The sequence below is a fragment of the Littorina saxatilis genome, linkage group LG16 (genome assembly GCF_037325665.1).
Source record: "Littorina saxatilis isolate snail1 linkage group LG16, US_GU_Lsax_2.0, whole genome shotgun sequence".
Taxonomy (NCBI): Eukaryota; Metazoa; Mollusca; class Gastropoda; order Littorinimorpha; family Littorinidae; genus Littorina; species Littorina saxatilis.
Genome location: NC_090260.1, coordinates 8,879,397 through 8,899,851, shown reverse-complemented (window position 1 = coordinate 8,899,851; position 20,455 = coordinate 8,879,397). Strand labels below are relative to the sequence as shown.

The following is a 20,455-nucleotide window of genomic DNA, read 5'->3' as shown; positions in this document are numbered from 1 at the left end:
CAACATGTACATATATGCAAACATCATAGCATCAACTGAAACATAAGAATAGAGCATAAGGAAAGAATACAGCATAAGGAATGAATAAAGCATTTAGTTACTTACAGATTCTCCTCAGTGAGCACACTTGCAACAGTAAACACAAGAGCACAGGTATCGGAATTCTGTTACAACCACAAATCGACCGACACAATCGCTACAAATTTGGTCAGCACTTCGACCGTTCACATCAACCGACACAATCGGAGCAACACACAGCTCGCTATCCCAAATCGCGTTCTCTCCTCTAGTCTAATGCTCTCCCTTTTAAAGGCTGGTCAACTCCGATTCCCAATAGCCAATAGGAAAGATACCCGGTGTCAGACAACGGGGGGCGTCGTCTTAAGATTGCCTGCCCAATGGAAGGGATCGGTACCGAGGCATGAAATCGTTACAGGGGTGTCACACACCGGAAATATTACAAGCAGTGTCAAAGCTGATACACAGAAGGGGGGGGGGGGGGTAAGAGACTATAGAACCTCCAAGCTACCTGGCATCTTCAATGATTGTACCCTGTCAAAAGAAATGACACCCACTTGACAAACCGCCGTCCAACGATACCCAGACAGCCTGGCGGCACGTTACATAACGACCACCTAAATCTGGGATAAGAGGTTAGAAAGGAATCCGGTCAAGAGTCTTCCCTACGATAGTAAACACACAATACTCCTAGCGGGAGACACAACTTGGGTCAGGGGAAGATAATAGACAGGGGAGGCAACTGAGTCGGGCAGGAGATAATTACACAAAAAGACTGGATACGCCACTTGACTACACAATAACCGGTGCATGGTCATATTGTAACCGCGTCGGTAGTACCCCAGTTTCTTACTCGAGTTCAAGAAAGATTGTTTGGAGGCACAGTCAACCTTTTCAAAGGTACACGTTCTTACTCACAGTTAGCGAGGCGTTACCTGGCCCTTTCAGCTTACAACACACCCTGCTCGCTTCTTTCAAGAGAGAGAGAGAGAGAGAGAGAGAGAGAGAGAGAGAGAGAGAGAGAGAGAGAGAAAGAGAGAAAGAGAGAGAGATGATCATTAGTTTTAACGTCCTCTCAGAACCAATTGGCCTATCTTGGGACAGGTAGAGTTGATATGCTTTATGGGGGAACAGGACACTGGACAGACATGCAAACAGAGAGAGAGAGAGAGAGAGAGAGAGAGAGAGAGAGAGAGAGAGAGAGAGAGAGAGAGAGAGAGAGAGAGAGAGACTCAGACTCAGACTCAGAACTTTATTACAAAAGGATAAAGGTTTTAGGCAAAGCCTATTCTTCCAACCTGTCCTTTATACAACACATAAAGACAGACGCACATAAAAAGTATAAATTCAATCATATAAAATACAGAAATACATTGTATGGAATGCAACACAGGGTGCATTTGAGGAATTACATAAGGAGAACTCAAAAGTTACAAAATTACATTGACATAGTTATACCTTTCATTTGGGAATAAAGTTGCTCCGATCAGCTACACATCCGTTAACACTAGTACAACATGTTTAACAAAATAACAATCGAACAAGACATTTCATTCACGAATGATGTGTGAACGTGACTGTCTCTTAAACATTTTCACTGAAGTTGCATTTCTTATCTGTTGGGGGAAGGAGTTCCAGAGAAACGTTCCCGAGAAGGCTAAGCTCGATTTGTTGAGGTCTATGCGAGGTATTGGAGGGATGATTTTCTGGGACCCATATCTTTGTGTGGCATGTTTGAATTGTGATTGCAAATATTTAGGACAGTCGTCATTTAGAATTTTATACAGAGAGAGAGAGAGAGAGAGAGAGAGAGAGAGAGAGAGAGAGAGAGAGAGAGAGAGAGAGAGAGAGAGGGGTGGGAGAGAGAGAGAGAATGCCTGTCCTTTTAGATGGGGTAAATGCTAGCAACATCAGTGTAATGAAGCCTACACACCTCCATGCATGGCTGAGCACACTGTTCTGTTTTATTGGATGATCGATGGTCATGATTGGCAATTGCATTGTAATAAAATAATGGACACAAGCAGTCGGTTTACTGAACTGTTAAGACCTGCACGCACAATACTGAATTCACAATGCTGGAAATATTGTGTCGACACTGATCGTGGTGATGAACTGTACATGGTGATGAACTGTACATGGTGATGAACTGTACATGGTGATGAACTGTACATGGTGATGAACTGTACATGGTGATGAACTGTACAACGTTCTTTGAAACCTTACTTTCTGCAACATGTCCACTACTTTATTTCAACTTCATTTCCATCATATTAACATTGTTTTCAAATTTATTACACAAAATAAGTATTAATGGAGTCAATAAAGACCTGTGCTTTTACCTTGTCTGTCTGTCTGTCTGTCTGTCTGTCTGTCTGTCTGTCTGTCTGTCTCTCCGTCACTCTTTTTCTCCCTCTCTATTGGCCCTCCCCCTTCTCTCAATCTGTATCCCCTCCCTCCCCCCCTCTCTCTCTATCTCTCTGTCTCTCTCATCCTCTCTCTCTCTTTCCTTTCTCCCCCCTCCAGTTCTTTCTCCCTCTCTCTCATTCTCCCCTTCTCAGCTCTCTGTCTCTCTCTCCCTCTCTCTCTGTGTCTCTTTCTCTCTCTCCCTCTCTCTCTGTGTCTCTTTCTCTCTCTCCCTCTCTCTGTGTCTCTTTCTCTCTCTCTCTGTCTCTCTCCCTCTCTCTCTCTCTCTCTCTGTCTCTCTCCCTCTCTCTCTCTCTCTCTCTGTCTCTCTCCCTCTCTCTCTCTCTCTCCCCCTCTCTCTCTCTCTCTGTCTCTCTCTCTCTATTTCTTTTTCTATCCCTTTTTTGCTCCCTCTCTCAGCCCTCCCCCTTTCTCTCCTGTCTTTCTCAATATGTCTCTCCTCTCTCTCTCTCTTTTCCCCCCTCCCTCTCTCTCTCTCTCGCCCTCAAGCTCACTCGCTCTCTTGCACTCTCTCTCGAATAAGGCTGCCGTGCCTGTTTCCACCCCCCCCCCCCCTCCTTTCATTCCCTTTCACGCGGTTGGGTCACCTCTGAGCTGTCTGGTTTGCTCATTGGATGCGACTGTGTTCTGTTCAGTTAGTTGTGTGTGTGTGCCTGTATGCTCTTCTTCTTCTTCTTCTTCTTCGTTCATGGGCTGAAACTCCCACGTTCACTCTTGATTTTGCACCAGTGTTTTTTTTACGTGTATGACTGTTTTTACCCCGCCATTCAGGCAGCCATAAGCCGCTTTCGGGGGAGTATGCTGTTCGTTTCCTCGACAATTATTAATGTAGTCTTTTTGTATACGCGTTCATTGAAAGCGAAGCCATTGGCAATACTGCAGCTTGCAAGGAATTAGTAAAAGCACTTGAATATAGGTCCATCGACGACAGGTTAATGAACATCCGTATGTACACAAACAAAGCACACAACGATTAATGACCTTCATGTTTTTTTAAAGGTATTTTATTGTTTCCCACTCTCAATTACCACGTTTTGTGTTAGTTAACCAGAAGCGAGCCACAGCTGGCACAACTCACCGCACAGTGTAGACACTGGTATAGTGCATTTCTCTAGCACTGGTCAGTGAAAGTTTGGATTTGCGTTAAATTGAAGACTCGCTCGTGTCTGTGGCCCTGCTGTCTGGACTGACGATCTAACAGAACGACAAGAAGAAGACAAGAAGTTCGTGTCTTTGAAAGGAAAAGGTGGTGAAGAAGAGGTGTGTTAAATAATAATAATAATAATAATAATAATAATAATAATAATAATAATAATAATAATAATAATAATTGTCAGTAAGTACTGGTGTCACATATGACTGATGTGAACCAGTTGATTGGCTAATGGCGATGCGCTAAAACTGTTAGCGCACTCTTGGAGTGCGCTAACTTTTCCACAGAGCGTATTCTTGCGCCCTTTGCCTAAGCAAGACTGTGCTCTCATCCTCAGAATTAATTAATGACATGTAGCTTATATTCTCCACAATACCAAATGACCATAAATTCCCTGCTTCTCAATTAAAGCAGAAGTGGGTTTTTTTCTGACAGATTGCATGTGCCTGTGCCAGTGCCAGTGATCTAAAAAATAGAAGCCGCTGTGTTTCATCTAATTTTCGCCGACTTGCATATATTCTTCTCATATGCCGTGTTAGTGGCATGTAGCTTATCATCCACATTACCAAATGATGAGTTAGTATACAATTCCCAGCGGCTAACAGAAAACACAAGTGTTATTCCGATAACGTACCAGCTAGACCAGTTTGGAAGACTGACTCGATCGACTCTGTAGCAGACAACACAGAAATACGACTACATCAGTTCAGTAAATGAATGGTTTCAGAATTATTATTTCAAAGCAAGAACAATCGTAATCGAAAACGTGTAAGGTTCAGAACGTTCTTACCATATAAGATTTATTAGCTGCCTGCCTCATGCGTACAGACTCAGTGCAGACTGCAGTCGTTCCATTGCCCAGGTTGGCAGGTAGCCTAGCAGACGACATTAACCCCGCTCAGCAAATTAACATGTTGGGCAAATGTGAACGAAAAAATGATGGGGATATAATACGTGTAGGGTTCAGAGCATTCTTACCGTTCATATTTAGTATCAGACTCCCCGATGAGTGAAGATACAACACGAGAAATATGCCACATTTGTTTTGAAAATGTGCGAACCGTCGAGTCCCGCTTTGAGTCAATTCAAGGGGAGTCACTCCGCACAGTCAATCCGTCGAAGCTCGACTGGAGGTTTCGAATCGCAAATAATGAAGAGCCTTTCTCCGAGTTCAAATGAGGTCTCTCTGAAAGATCATCACTGTTCAGATTAACGCTACACTGGAATTTACCAACAGAAATTAAAATGCGTGTGACGAAAGCACGACACACTTGAGACACCCCACACAAAAGTAGATCTTTACTGTGCACGACCTGACCACACAGTTATGCCTATTCAAATGCGCGTTGCAAAATGTGCATTTGGAATCTTCTTTTTTCTATGGCGGTACTGACAATATCGTTATTGAAACAATCCCAGTGCACTAAGGGATTTATAGAGCAAATCTCGAAAATAATTATTGAACTCAGCGCTATGCGCTTCGTTCAATAATGAATTTTCTCGATTTGCTCTATAAATCCCTTAGTGCACTGGGATGTCTCAATAACTTAAATAATAATAATAATAATAATAATAATAATAATAATAATAATAATAATAATAATAATAATAATATGGGAGATTTATAGAGCGCTTGACGTTCTCTTAGCGCTTTACAATGAATTAGTGAGAGGTCAAGGTAGGTGAGGTAGCGCGCACGTTGAACATCTCTCATGCTGGGTATTTTCGTGTTTCTATAACCCACCGAACTCTGACATGGATTACAGGATCTTTTCCGTGCGCACTTGGTCTTGTGCTTGCGTGTACACACGAAGGAGGTTAAGACACTAGCAGGTCTGCACATAAGTTGACCTGGGAGATCGGAAAAATCTCCACTCTTAACACACCAGGCGGCAGCGACAGGGACTCGATCACACGACCTCCCGATTAGGAGGCCAACGTCTTACCACCACGCCACTGAATGTATGTGGCATTGTAGCAACTGTGGTAGTTGTAGTTTGATGTGTACGATGTGTAAACCTCGTCTTTTTTTTGCAGCAGAACGTGTGTTTGTTTGTTCGTTGGTTGGGTAGTTGTTGGTTTTTTTAGTTTTTTTTTAAAATTCTTTTTATTTAGTCAAGTTTTGACTAAATGTTACATAGACGGGGAATCGAGGCGAGGGTGGTGTTGTATGTGTGTGTGTGTGTTTGTGTGTGTGTGTGTGTGTGTGTGTGTGTGTGTATGTGTGTGTGTGTGTGTGTGGGTGTGTGTGTGTGTGTGTACGTATGTGGGTGTGTGTGCGTGTGCGTGTATGTGTTTGTGTGTGAAGAGCGATTCAGAGAAAACTATTGGACCGATCTTCATGAAATTTCACATGGGAGTTCCTGGGTATGATATCCCTAGACACAATTTTCATATTTGGGGATAAATGTCTTTGATGACGTAATATCCGGCTTTTTTGTCAAAGTGAAAGTCACGCCCTCATTTTTCAATCGAATTGATTGAAACTTTGGTCAAGCAATTTTCGACAAAGTCCGGACTATGGGACTCTTCATGAAACTTTACATGAGAGACGTTTTTTCTCTCCATTTATTCGATACATATCTTTGATGACGTCATATCCAGCTTTTTGTGAAAGTTAAGGCGGCACTGTAACAACCTCATTTTTGATCAATTGATTGACATTTTGGTCAAGCAGCACGTATTGGGATTGCACTTTAGCTTGGAAGATTTGAAATCAATCTGAAGTTTCTAATTAAAATAATCGATCCAAAAATGATTTAATCTTGGTCTGTATATTTCCTGATAGAGACATGTTATGTTTCGTTTAACAATAAGTTGAGAAAATAAATAGAATAAAGAAAAGTGCGCTTTTCTGTTAAGCGCAACCGCTACTGCGCTAAAATGAATTTCTGTACGTTTTTCACTTAAAAGGGACAGTGATTTCCTTGCCGCAGTTTATTGACGAAGCTATATATTGCCTTGGTGAAAAAATGCAGTGCTTTCAATTTCACTCTGTGAGTTCGACAGATTGACTAAAAATTTAATGTAGTATTTTGGCTTTGCGCGACCTGTATTTTTGTTAATGTATTTTTGTTAATGTAAATCGAAAGTATCCCGACCAACATCTTCGGAAACGCACTAGATTTCTATCATCGTTAAACACTTTATTGTCAACATAATACCATGTCTAAAATCCATTACTATTCAGCTGCTGATAAACTCAAGCCAAAAAGTTAAGCAACCCTGCTGTACACTCCAAAACGCAATGTTCTTCCCCTTCTTCGTTCATGGGCTGAAACTTACACGTGTTTACTTTCCATATTAAAGCTTGCCATCCCGAAGAAGGCAGTAACGTGCCAAAATATTTATTATAGATATACACGTACCTAACCTGGTTACTGGTGTGTTTTCTTTTTATTTACGTGTTTATATGTATGGCAGTTTTCACCCCGCCATTTAGGCAGCCATACTCCGCTTGCGGGGATGCATGCTGTTTTTCTTTTTCTCGTGTTTCTATAACCCACCGAACTCTGACATGGATAACAGGATCTTTTCCGTGCGCACTTGGTCTTGTGCTTACGTGTACACACGAAGGGGGATAAGGCACTAGCGGGTCTGCACATAAGTTGAGATTGCAAAAACCTCCACCCACAACCCACCAGGTGCGGCCGGGATTCGAACCCACGACCTTCCGCATAGGAGGCCGGCGTCTTACCCCCTAGCCCACTGCGCCCGTCACACTATATTCAATACTTGGTCCATAATGACGAAACTCTTAGAATAGTGTAATTCAGTCAGACTATTAAAAGAGTGCTTCATAATACTTCACAAAATAGTGTCCAAAATGCGCCTATTCAGCTTCAAGAACAATGTTTGAAAAAAACACAAAAAAGAAAAAAAACAACAAAGCAAAAACTCGTCAGGCTTTGTTTTTTGAAACCTAAAGAACAGCCCTTTGTTATTGATTGGTGTGTACCTTTATTTACGTCAAGCCCTTTGTTATTGATTGGTGTGTACCTTTATTTACGTCAAGCCCTTTGTTATTGATTTGTGTGTACCTTTATTTACGTCAAGTTTTGCGCGAGAAGACCGGGAACATCTACTCTCAAGGAAGTGAACAGAAACTATCTTACGACAACGATCAGCAATGTGGAGGAGATAGTGTGTGTGTGTGTGTGTGTGTGTGTGTGTGTGTGTGTGTGTGTGTCTGTGTGTGTGTGTGCGTGCGTGCGTGTGTGTGTGTGTGTGTGTGTGTGTGTGTGTGTGTGCGTGCGTGCGTGTGTGTGTGTGTGTGTGTGAGTGTGTGTGCGTGCGTGCGAGCGAATTTGCGCGCGCGCGTGCGTGCGTGCGTGCGTGTGTGTGTGTGTGCGAGCATGCGTGCGTGCGTGCGTGCGTGCGTGTGTGTGTGTGTGTGTGTGTGTGTGCGTGCGTGCGTGCGTGCGTGCGTGCGTGCATGTGTGTGTGTGTTTGTGCGCGTGCGTGCGTGTGTGTGTGTGTGTGAGTGAGTGTGTGTCTGTGTCTGTGTGTGCGTGCGTGCAAGCGTGCGTGCGTGTGAGTGTGTGTGTGTATGTATGTATGTGTGTACTTGTGCATGCGTGCGTGCGTGCGTGCGTGCGTGCGTGCGTATAGGCAGATTCCAAAACCAAATGTTGCTTAACGTTTTGGCTTGAGTGTGTTTGGCTGCTGCTGAACTGCAGGTGTAAAACAAAACAAATGAAATCAGCCTGCGAGTGTCATATGCTGCAAGCCGTGCTTAGAAGAACACTGCTGTAGCGTTGGACATAAGAGTGTAAGTTTTGACCCGCTACTTTTATTCATTGATTTATATTTCAAGGTATTGATTTGCTTATTTATCTAAATGTGTATGCATGTGTGTCACAAATGAAAACTAAGAAAGACGAAAGGACTTGGTATTCAAGACTTGTCGTAACTTGTGTGTGTGTGTGTGTGTGTGTGTGTGTGTGTGTGTGTGTGTGTGTGTGTGTGTGTGTGTGTGTGTGTGTGTGTGTGTGTGTGTTTAGTTCGTGTATATTTTTCATTTATACAACTCCTGTAATGCAACCGAGGGGTGGATTAAATCTAGTTGATTATTTTTAGACAAGTGAGAAATTAGAACGAACTACTTTGATTACACCAACATCACACGTGGATTATTCGAAGTAAGAATAAAGAGGGCTAAAAAAATAATCAATACTAGAATTTATTTTTAGAACATGACATCATTTGAAACCCAGACGATTGGACCCTGTTGCGGAAGAATACAACGTTGACTTAAAACTGTAACAACAATGGCTGACGTGTATAAAGTACACGCATACCTCGCCAGGTTTGTTTTTGTGACTAGTCGACAGACGATGCCATTTGCTTTGTGTGTGTTTTTGTTGTTGCTTACTGTACATGACATACATTACGTTTAAAATCCAGTTCTTTAACAGGCAACAAACCTTGCAAATTTCCAGAAGCTGCAATCTGAAGCGACCTATCTCTGATTCTAGCAGACGATCTCTCCAATGTTTAACACAAAATCAGCAAACTCTCCTGTCACATAGAACGTCCATTATATAGTGCAATGTTGAAATGAAGTTACCGGTCTGAAACATTTAGTCGTTTCTTCTGAGACAATCCTTGTTCTCTTATCATGTACAGATTTACCGCAGTCTTCACCACGCGAATTCACAACATAAGTCAGACTTTCGAACATACAATCTACGTAGGCAAGCATGATACGTCATGACGTCATATGATTCCTAGCATATTGACGTAATGCTAAACATCCGGTTATCCCGAGTTTTCTCCGTAATACATGTCCGTGGGTTTTTCAATGTTCGGTTATTTCCGTGGCTTCATGCGGAAAGGGAACCGTCGTCTGCAATCAGTCAACGACATGGACCATTCTGGTCCTTGTTGCTGACAAAAACATGATTTTAACACAGAATGTAATGTCAGAATAGCTATATAAACGCTATTGTGTTTTAATCGTAGCAATAGGGTCCGATATTTAGACGAGACAAGTATAATGCCGACGAGTCGGAGACTAAGAATAAAGTAAAACAATAGGGACTATTTGAATGACGCGCATTTGACACTCTGAGTGATTAGGCTGAAATGAAATTGCCTACAAAATGTCGTCTGCATGACTGCATGTTCGACCCGTGTTGTTCTTTGTATAAATAGCTTAAACAATGACGAAAACTCGTTGATTACCAAGCGGCTGCAAATACCCACTCGTGGTTTATTTTCCAGTAATCAACGAGTTGTCGTCATTGTTTAAGCTCTATATAATCATTGTTTTCTCTGCAAAACGTACTGCATGCATGTAGCTCATTGTGCCATTCCTTTACGAGGTGAGATCTGCTTTTGTTCAGAACGGCATGGTTAGAGGTGCTCAAGAATTATCACGGTTCGTTGATTAACTCACACACACACACACACACACACACACACACACACACACACACACACACACACACACACACACACACACACACACACACACACACGCACGCACACACACAAACTTACACTCACACATTGTTAGTATCCAATAACACGCTTTGAACATCCACCTTCACCTTTTAATCTCACTCCGTTTCATTTTTTTCTCTCCAGTTCTGACCAAGTTTGAGCTGACATCATCACAACTATGACGTCAAAAAGCGAACAGCTTACGTCAGATCAGGCGTCTCGCGAGACTCCCACCCTTGACAAACACAGCCACCTGCCTTTTTGGGAGCCGGGCTGCGGTCACTATGGCAACACGCTGGGAAAACGAACCAACCTTCTGATTGAATCTTCAAAACCTTTCATCCTGTCTTTTATTGGTCAGTCCACAACTCAAGTTGACCAGCAAAGAGCGTGTGTGTGCCTTTCATTTACTGCAGAATATAAAGGAGTCTTTGTGTTACACTACAGTGACACGATTTTTTACTTTTTTAAGATCAAGATATTTTTACAATCTTTGATTTTTTTCTTTCTTTTTAAAGACATGAGCTTTCAAGCACTTTCTGTACTACCCGTCATATACAAAAAAACCTAGGCAGATGGGTTTGAGGTCTTTGTGATGAGGCTGTTGATTGTAAAACCAATTATATGACTAAAATGGACATTCATTCTCCTACCTTATTCAGACAAGAGATTGACTTTACACGAGGTAGTGTCTATACAGTGGAACCTACAACACCCCCCCCCCCCCGAAATCAAATTCCCCAAATAAAAGGTGCCCGTGTTAAAATCGGAAAATCATCAGAACAACTGCAACGAAACATATTTTGCATGTCATTAGAAAAAACAATTAAATCTGCATCAAAAACAGTCAGTTTTGTCCACATACCTTGACTAACATAGACACTATGGCATGCTGAGCGGTGTACGTGTCAATCAACTCAGAAGGTATAATGGGCAGTTTTTTTAAAGTCGTTTAAGCGGGTAATGAGACAAAAACCGGTACACTTTAGTAACCCCTTAACGCACCGCCTTTAAGTGACTTGTGCTAACACATGTCGTAAACTAACACATGTCGTAAACTAACGCATGTCGTAAACTACACACCGAATCTTAAGACATGTGAGATATTAGTTCTGCTGTTATGCGACATGCCAGAAAGAGTTTTGAAAATAAAGCTGTAAAGGTTTGGAAATGTGAATGAATGTTTTATGGCAAGGAAACATGTTATCATGCTGAAGCATTAAGTCAAGGCTATGAAATATGATGAATATTTTGATGTTGTTGCATTACATAAAGGCAGTGACATCTGATGAATATTTTGATGTTGTTGCATTAAGTCATGCAAGGCTATGGAATGTGACTGAATGGGTTGATGTTCTTGCTTTAGGTCAAGGCTATGAAATATGACTGAACGCTTTGATGTTCTGGAATTACGTCAAGGTTAGGACATATGACTGCATGTTTTAATGTTCTTGACTTAATGCTGAACAGCATGAAAACTTGAATGAAGTCGAAGCAAGGACATGTGACTGGACGTGTTGATGTTGACGCTACAAGTGTTCCGTGTGTGACTGGACGTGTTGATGTTGACGCTACAAGTGTTCCGTGTGTGACTGGACGTGTTGATGTTGACGCTACAAGTGTTCCGTGTGTGACTGGACGTGTTGATGTTGACGCTACAAGTGTTCCGTGTGTGACTGGACGTGTTGATGTTGACGCTACAAGTGTTCCGTGTGTGACTGGACGTGTTGATGTTGACGCTACAAGTGTTCCGTGTGTGACTGGACGTGTTGATGTTGACGCTACAAGTGTTCCGTGTGTGACTGGACGTGTTGATGTTGACGCTACAAGTGTTCCGTGTGTGCAGACGCCGTGCCGCTGAAGAAGGGACGCGTGTTTACTGTAGGTGACTACGGAACCAACGATGGTGCCAGCTCCATGTCACTCATCACTAGCGTTATCGGTAGGTCACTCATTTCATGCATTCCATTTCTGTAGCGTTAACTCGTTTCCTTCCTTCCTTTACTGTAGCGTTAACTCGTTTCCTTCCTTCCTTTACTGTAGCGTTAACTCGTTTCCTTCCTTCCTTTCCTGTAGCATTAACTCGTTACCTTCCTTCCTTTACTGTAGCGTTAACTCGTTTCCTTCCTTCCTTTACTGTAGCATTAACTCGTTTCTTTCCTTCCTTTACTGTAGCGTTAACTCGTTACCTTCCTTCCTTTACTGTAGCATTAACTCGTTACCTTCCTTCCTTTACTGTAGCGTTAACTCGTTTCCTTCCTTCCTTTACTGTAGCATTAACTCGTTTCCTTCCTTCCTTTACTGTAGCATTAACTCGTTACCTTCCTTCCTTTACTGTAGCACTCGTTTCCTTCCTTCCTTTACTGTACCATTAACTAATTTTCTTCCTTCCTTTACTGTAGCGTTAACTCGTTTCCTTCCTTCCTTTACTGTAGCATTAACTCGTTTCCTTCCTTCCTTTACTGTAGCATTAACTCGTTTCCTTCCTTCCTTTACTGTAGCATTAACTCGTTTCCTTCCTTCCTTTACTGTAGCATTAACTCGTTTCCTTCCTTCCTTTACTGTAGCATTAACTCGTTTCCTTCCTTCCTTTTGTGTAGTGTTAACTCATCTCGTTCATCCATTGACGAGTTACTGATGTCTTTAAATGTCTGATGAGTAACTGGTTTTGTTCCTTCACTGACGAGTTACTGATTTCGTTCATTTACTAACGAGGTACTTATTTTGTTCATCAACAAAAGAGAAACTGATTTCTTTCATTTACTGATAAGAAACTAAATTCGTTCATTTACTGATGAGTAACAGATTTTGTTTATCTGTTGATAAGTTACTGATTCATTCATTCACTTATAAATAACTGTTTTGATTATTCACTGATGAATATCTGATTTCAAAGCCCCATGCCCCATTATCTGTGCATCTCTGTGTACGATGTGTGATACATGTATTGTCTGTGTATCTCTGTGTTCATGTTTGATATATTTATTGTCTGTGTATCTCTGTGTACATGTGTGATATATTCATTGTCTGTGTATCTCCGTGTTCATGTGTGATATATTTATTGTCTGTGTATCTCTGTGTTCATGTGTGATATATTTATTGTCTGTGTATTTCTGTGTTCATGTGTGATATATTACTTGTATCAGGACACCTGCGAGAGAAACACGGAGACACGCTGCCCATTCAGATTATCTACGAAGACCAGGAGAAAAACGACTTCAACAGCCTCTTCCGTCGCCTGTCAGGTATTTCATTTTTCTACGCCTGTTTTGGCAATGCAAACTGTCTGGCGCGTAGCGTAGTGTTCATGACGTCGTCCTTTGTTAGGAAGGTTGGAGGTTGGAATCCCGGTCGGTCCTAGTGATTTTCTTTCTGATATAAACGGTCAACTAAGATGTAGACCTACCAGTCTATTCCGTCTTCGTGTCTACCCGCAAGTACAAGTCCAAGTACACACACACAAAGCCCTGTCTTTGTTTGTTTGTTTGTTTGTTTGTTTGTTTGTTTGTTTGCTTAACGCCCAGCCGACCACGAAGGGCCATATCAGGGCGGTGCTGCTTTGACATATAACGTGCGCCACACACAAGACAGAAGTCGCAGCACAGGCTTCACGTCTCACCCAGTCACATTATTCTGACACCGGACCAACCAGTCCTAGCACTAACCCCATAATGCCAGACGCCAGGCGGAGCAGCCACTAGATTGCCAATTTTAAAGTCTTAGGTATGACCCGGCCGGGGAAAGCCCTGTCATCTATGACAGAGTTTGTTGAGTCGAAGAAAAAGGAACATTTCCAACACGCATCCCCGCAACAGGAGTATGACTACCTGAATGGCGGTCATACTTTTAAAATCCCACTAGTGTCTATTATTGTACTTGGCAGTCGAAGCAAAGAAGAAGAAGAAGAAGAAGAAGAAGAAGAAGAAGAAGAAGAAGAAGAAGAAGAAGAAGAAGAAGAAGAAGAAGAAGAAGAAGAAGAAGAAGAAGAAGAAGAAGAAGAAGAAGAAGAAGAAGAAGAAGAAGAAGAAGAAAAAGAGGAAGAAGAAGAAGAAGAAGAAGAAGAAGAAGAAGAAGAAGAAGAAGAAGAAGAAGAAGAAGAAGAAGAAGAAGAAGAAGAAGAAGAAGAAGAAGAAGAAGAAGAAGAACATTAGTTTCAATGGTGTATGTTCGTACAGAGCTACACAAATAAATTTATACTAATACACTGTATACAACTAAAACAAGAAAGACAAAAACTTTAAAACTAGTATGAATATTCATATTTTCAACACCGCGTTTAATACACATATTATTCATGCTTTTGCCATTGTTTATACCGTACTTTCAGATGAATCCAGTTACATGTCCAAATTCTGCAACGTGTTTCCCATGGCAACCAACATCAATTTCTACCAGCAGTGCGTCCCCGATGGCACATATGATGTCATCTTGTGCATGATTGCAACTCACTGGTTGGAGAGCGTGTACGTACACGTGTGACAATATCACCGTTTGTAGCATGCAAGGCCGCTTAAAGGCACAGTCTTTATCGTACACGTGTGACAATATCACCGTTTGTAGCATGCAAGGCCGCTTAAAGGCACAGTCTTTATCGTACACGTGTGACAATATCACCGTTTGTAGCATTCAAGGCCGCTTAAAGGCACAGTCTTTATCGTACACGTGTGACAATATCACCGTTTGTAGCATGCAAGGCCGCTTAAAGGCACGGTGTTTATCGTACACGTGTGACAATATCACCGTTTGTAGCATGCAAGGCCGCTTAAAGGCACAGTCTTTATCGTACACGTGTGACAATATCACCGTTTGTAGCATGCAAGGCCGCTTAAAGGCACAGTCTTTATCGTACACGTGTGACAATTTCACCGTTTGTAGCATGCAAGGCCGCTTAAAGGCACAGTCTTTATCGTACACGTGTGACAATATCACCGTTTGTAGCATGCAAGGCCGCTTAAAGGCACAGTCTTTATCGTACACGTGTGACAATATCACCGTTTGTAGCATGCAAGGCCGCTTAAAGGCACAGTCTTTATCGTACACGTGTGACAATATCACCGTTTGTAGCATGCAAGGCCGCTTAAAGGCACAGTCTTTATCGTACACGTGTGACAATTTCACCGTGTGTAGCATGCAAGGCCGCTTAAAGGCACAGTCTTTATCGTACACGTGTGACAATATCACCGTTTGTAGCATGCAAGGCCGCTTAAAGGCACAGTCTTTATCGTACACGTGTGACAATATCACCGTGTGTAGCATGCAAGGCCGCTTAAAGGCACAGTCTTTATCGTACACGTGTGACAATATCACCGTTTGTAGCATGCAAGGCCGCTTAAAGGCACAGTCTTTATCGTACACGTGTGACAATATCACCGTTTGTAGCATGCAAGGCCGCTTAAAGGCACAGTCTTTATCGTACACGTGTGACAATATCACCGTTTGTAGCATGCAAGGCCGCTTAAAGGCACAGTCTTTATCGTACACGTGTGACAATATCACCGTTTGTAGCATGCAAGGCCGCTTAAAGGCACAGTCTTTATCGTACACGTGTGACAATATCACCGTTTGTAGCATGCAAGGCCGCTTAAAGGCACAGTCTTTATCATACACGTGTGACAATATCACCGTTTGTAGCATGCAAGGCCGCTTAAAGGCACAGTCTTTATCGTACACGTGTGACAATATCACCGTTTGTAGCAAGCAAGGCCGCTTAAAGGCACAGTCTTTATCGTACACGTGTGACAATATCACCGTGTGTAGCATGCAAGGCCGCTTAAAGGCACAGTCTTTATCGAGACTCTTCAAAAGTCTGCAAAAAAGTCGTGTGAGCTAGACCCGATTCCATCAAAACTTTTCCACGACAATCTCGAAACCCTTCTGCCCACCAACTCAACTCAACTCAACTCAACTCAAATTTTATTGGCTTCAATTTTCAAAGAAGAATTTGTCTTGCGCTTGGGAGAAAGTAAGAGTATAACATATAAAAACAGCATTCATATCACATTTCATGTATCACACACAGTAATCACTAGTATAAGCCTACAATTATCACATTTGTACCTGTATCATACATGCAAATAAATAGTATCACATTTCCACGTATCACACACAATATATACATTACATAACATACAGCAAGCTTCCATCTCCCGCGCCCCCCCCCCCCCTCCCACACATACATATCCTCGCACGTGCGTCGACTCCATACAAATGACATCATCAGTCCATTAACTAAAATGCACAATGACTAGTAGTGGGTACATGATACTTAATACGTGCTCAACTAGACCTGCTAACTAAAATAATAACAGAAACAAAAACAAGGACCGGGCACAACATTCACACGCGTGTGACCCACCCACATCAGGCGCCTGTGATCCACAAATAACAATGACTGCGTTCAAAGCAAAACATGAACAATGCCGATGTTTACTAACAATGAATACATAACAACTAAGATAAGAATGTAAGTGCTTTCATAATATGATTATTTTATAAAACACAGTGGGGAAATTTGGAAAATAATTTTTATACGAAACTGCGCACATCGAGTCGAGCTCTGTAGCGTGTGTGTTCGGAGGCAGGAGACACACATGGCTGTGGATATTAATTGTTCGGTGGATTAAAAAGGATACCCCGACTTCGGCAGGGCAGAAGGAGGTACAAGACGGTGTGCTGTATTGCTGTGTGTGTGTGTGTGTGTGTGCTGTGCAGACATTCTGTGTTATGTGCATGTTCTATTCTAGTCTGTCCGTAGGCTTCCTCTTCCTTCCATTACAAACATTGTAAATGAATAACTGACAACTGGTACTGTCCCTTCTAGTTTCAAAGAGGCAGTTGTAAAACCCATTCTAAAGAAAGCCTCACTAGATCCTAACCAACTGAAGAACTATAGACCTATCTCAAATCTTCCCTTCCTTTCTAAGCTTCTTGAAAAAATCGTTCTCCACCAACTTGCTTCCCATCTCTCTTGTAACAATCTCCTGAGCCCTCACCAGTCTGCTTACCGTCCAGGACACAGTACAGAGACCGCTACTCTACGCGTAGTAAATGATCTCTTAGTCTCCCTTGATGAAGATAAAGTTTCGGTTCTTCTACTTTTGGACCTTTCGGCTGCGTTCGATACCATCGATCACGAAATTCTTCTCCGTCGGTTGGAGCAGGCTTTTGGCATTCGCAATACCGCACTTCAGTGGTTTCGGTCGTATCTAACTGAGAGAAAGCAGTTTGTTCTTGTTGGTGACCACCAGTCAGCCACAGTTCCCCTTAAGTTTGGCGTCCCACAAGGCTCTGTGCTGGGTCCTGTCCTTTTTATTCTCTATACAACTCCTCTGTCCAATGTAATCTCGACTCATTCCGTCGAGCATGAAATGTTCGCAGACGACACACAACTATACAAATCAGAATCACCTGAAAACATTCCTAACCTCCTTCACTCTCTAAACATCTGTACTTCAACTGTTAAAACATGGATGTCAGAAAATAAACTCAAACTGAATGACGATAAGACCGAGGCGATGTGTTTCTCAAAATCCAAAAAAACTCACTCTCTTCCAAAAGCAGTAACACTCGGTGCTGTTAGCATTGATTTTGCAGATAAAGTCCGCGATCTTTAAGTCATTATTGACCGCGATCTGACTATGAAACAGCATGTCACCAAAACCTGCCAGGCCGCATACATTGAGTTGAAAAGGATTAGTTCAGTCCGCTCTTGTCTGACTGAAGAGGCCACCAAAACACTAATTTCTTCGTGTGTGCTATCTAGAATAGACTTTTGTAATTCAGTACTAATCGGTAGCCCCCAGACTATCATCCAACCACTGCAAAGGGTTCAACATTCAGCTGCAAGATTAATTTGTAAATCCTCCAAGAAGCAACCTTGTACTCCCCTTTTGAAATATCTGCACTGGCTTCCGGTCAATCAAAGAATTAAGTACAAAAGCTCGTGTCTCTGTTTTAAAATCATCACTGGTTCTGCACCTTCATATCTGTCTGAACTCGTAAACCTGTACGTCCCTTCCAGATCACTGCGCTCTGCCGCTGACACTCGAATGTTCCGAATTCCAACAAAAAAAAGAAAAGTACATGGACAACGCGCATTTTCATTTGCTGCTGTTAAAACATGGAACTCCCTTCCTTATTCTGTCAGACATAGTCCATCCTATTCTTCTTTTAGATCAAATCTGAAAACGCACCTGTTCACACAGCATTTTCTAGACTAACCAGTAACTCCCAAACTGTCTGGTGACCCCTGCAGCAGCCAGTGATCTGGAAATCGTGTGCTGCTACTTTTTCTCTTTTCCTTGTGCAAACTACAAATCGGTTTATCTAGTTAGATAAATGGATGTGCATAAGCACGAGCTTGGTTTTGTGATTATATCTGCGGCTTTTTTGTGTGTACGCCATGTATGCAGATTGTGTAGGTATATTAGTATTCATATGTGAGTGCATGTGTATGTGTGTGTGTTGTATGGTATGTGTGTGCGCCTGTCTGTATGCGTGTGTGTGTGTGTGTGTGTGTGTGTGTGTGTGTGTGTGTGTGTGTGTGTGTGTGTGTGTGTGTGAACGTGTGTCTGTGTGTATCTGTGCATGTGTGTGGTGATAGCATGTGTGTGTGTATGCGCACGCGTATGTGCGTGCGCACGCGTGTGTTTGTATTATTGTGACTGCATGGACTTAAACGATGAATTTGCTTTTGTACTCCTGTTCTTTTTGTGTCTTAATGCTGTATTTTGGTTTTGTACATGTGTATAGCAATGTCATTGTAAAGCGCTTAGAGCTTCTAGGTAAGCGCTCTATAAGTTTCCATTATTATTATTATTATTATCGTACACGTGTGACAATATCACCGTTTGTAGCATGCAAGGCCGCTTAAAGGCACAGTCTTTATCGTACACGTGTGACAATATCACCGTGTGTAGCATGCAAGGCCGCTTAAAGGCACAGTCTTTATCGTACACGTGTGACAATATCACCGTGTGTAGCATTCAAGGCCGCTTAAAGGCACAGTCTTTTTCGTACACGTGTGACAATATCACCGTGTGTAGCATTCAAGGCCGCTTAAAGGCACAGTCTTTATCGTACACGTGTGACAATATCACCGTGTGTAGCATTCAAGGCCATTTAAAGTCACAGTCTTTCCCCTGTAAACGTTTTAACATCTGAGATCGGTCAAGGCTGTTGCTAGAAAGACCTTCCCTGAACGTCAGTATCATGTATGCATTATGCGGTGACCAATCATGTTAACTCAACAGCCAAGTGTGAGTACATAAAACAGCTGACTCTTCGAAGCGATTCTTCATAGAGAGCACTTGTCATTTTGATTTATTTAGACAGTCATCTACAGCTACATTTCTCTCAGCTCAGCTACTATTCATCGTATTATCCATTCTTTACCTTAAGGCAAGAGATGGCACGAACGTTTCGTCCAAAAACGTACTTTGGGTTCTCAGCGTTTTGGGGTACTTTGAACACCATAGAATCATTGTGCGGTGTAATTTTGTGATCGTCAACCTCGTTTTTTTAAAAAAGCGATCATTTTCAAAATGTTTTATTAACATTAGACACCATTTTGAAAACTTTTGACGCTGTTTCCTCAGACTCATTTTTGTGCATCAGTGTCGTCATTGGGCCATATTCATCTTCTAGACTAACTGCCCAATCTTCTTGCTCTTTTTAGAATTTTCTCAAGAAGTGGTTTCTTAGTCCAGTAACAGAGAGACATTTTAAGAACTTCCCAGGAATGATTTTAGAAATTCTGTCAAAGTACACAAACTTGGATTTTTTCTGAAATTTAATATGTTCTGCTTATATGATATCGACCAACACATAAAATCTGTTAATACATTTGAAGAAGTCGCTCTGCTGCTGCATTTAGGGACCTTGTTTGAGTAAAATAAAACATACTTCAAAGATATATCTTTATTTTTTTATTGTTTGAAAAGTCACACAAAAACGTTCATGTTGACCCATAATTCATTGAAATATCACTTTTAAGGACAACAACAACTTTTTTCTGATGATTTTTAGCAAGAACCTTGAAACCTTAATAAGCTTGCCACAGAAACAAAACTGAATTTCTGTGCCATCTCTGCCCTTAACCGAGTTCTTCCTAAGCCGCGCCCGCTGCATTTAAGATAAGATAAGATAAGATAAGATAAGATAAGATAAGATAAGATAAGATAAGATAACATAACATAACATAACATAACATAACATAAGAACACTTATAATGTCCATTTTCAATTTACAGAAACATGGACATTTTTCTTTTGGTACCATGCACATCTTATTTACATTTGTGCTGCAGAGACACCAAGTTCACGGACTGCGTGACACACTGCTTTGCCACCCAGGACGAGCAGAGAAGGTTCAACGCCGAGGCTGACCGAGACTGGACCAAGTTTCTCAGGC

General features: G+C 41.9%; 1 protein-coding gene across 1 annotated transcript in view; it reads left to right on the top strand.

Moving 5' to 3' along the window:
• Window positions 1–10,192: 10,192 nt before the first annotated feature.
• Window positions 10,193–20,455, top strand: part of LOC138950314 (uncharacterized) — a 22,733-nt gene continuing 12,470 nt past the window's right edge. The window contains exons 1-5 of the mRNA XM_070322062.1: window positions 10,193–10,401; window positions 11,892–11,987; window positions 13,192–13,290; window positions 14,373–14,508; window positions 20,352–20,455. The exon at window positions 20,352–20,455 is cut by the window's right edge and continues 24 nt beyond it. Of these exons, the coding sequence (XP_070178163.1) occupies window positions 10,224–10,401; window positions 11,892–11,987; window positions 13,192–13,290; window positions 14,373–14,508; window positions 20,352–20,455 (613 nt within the window). The 5' untranslated portion in view covers window positions 10,193–10,223. The remainder of the gene's footprint in view (window positions 10,402–11,891; window positions 11,988–13,191; window positions 13,291–14,372; window positions 14,509–20,351) is intronic.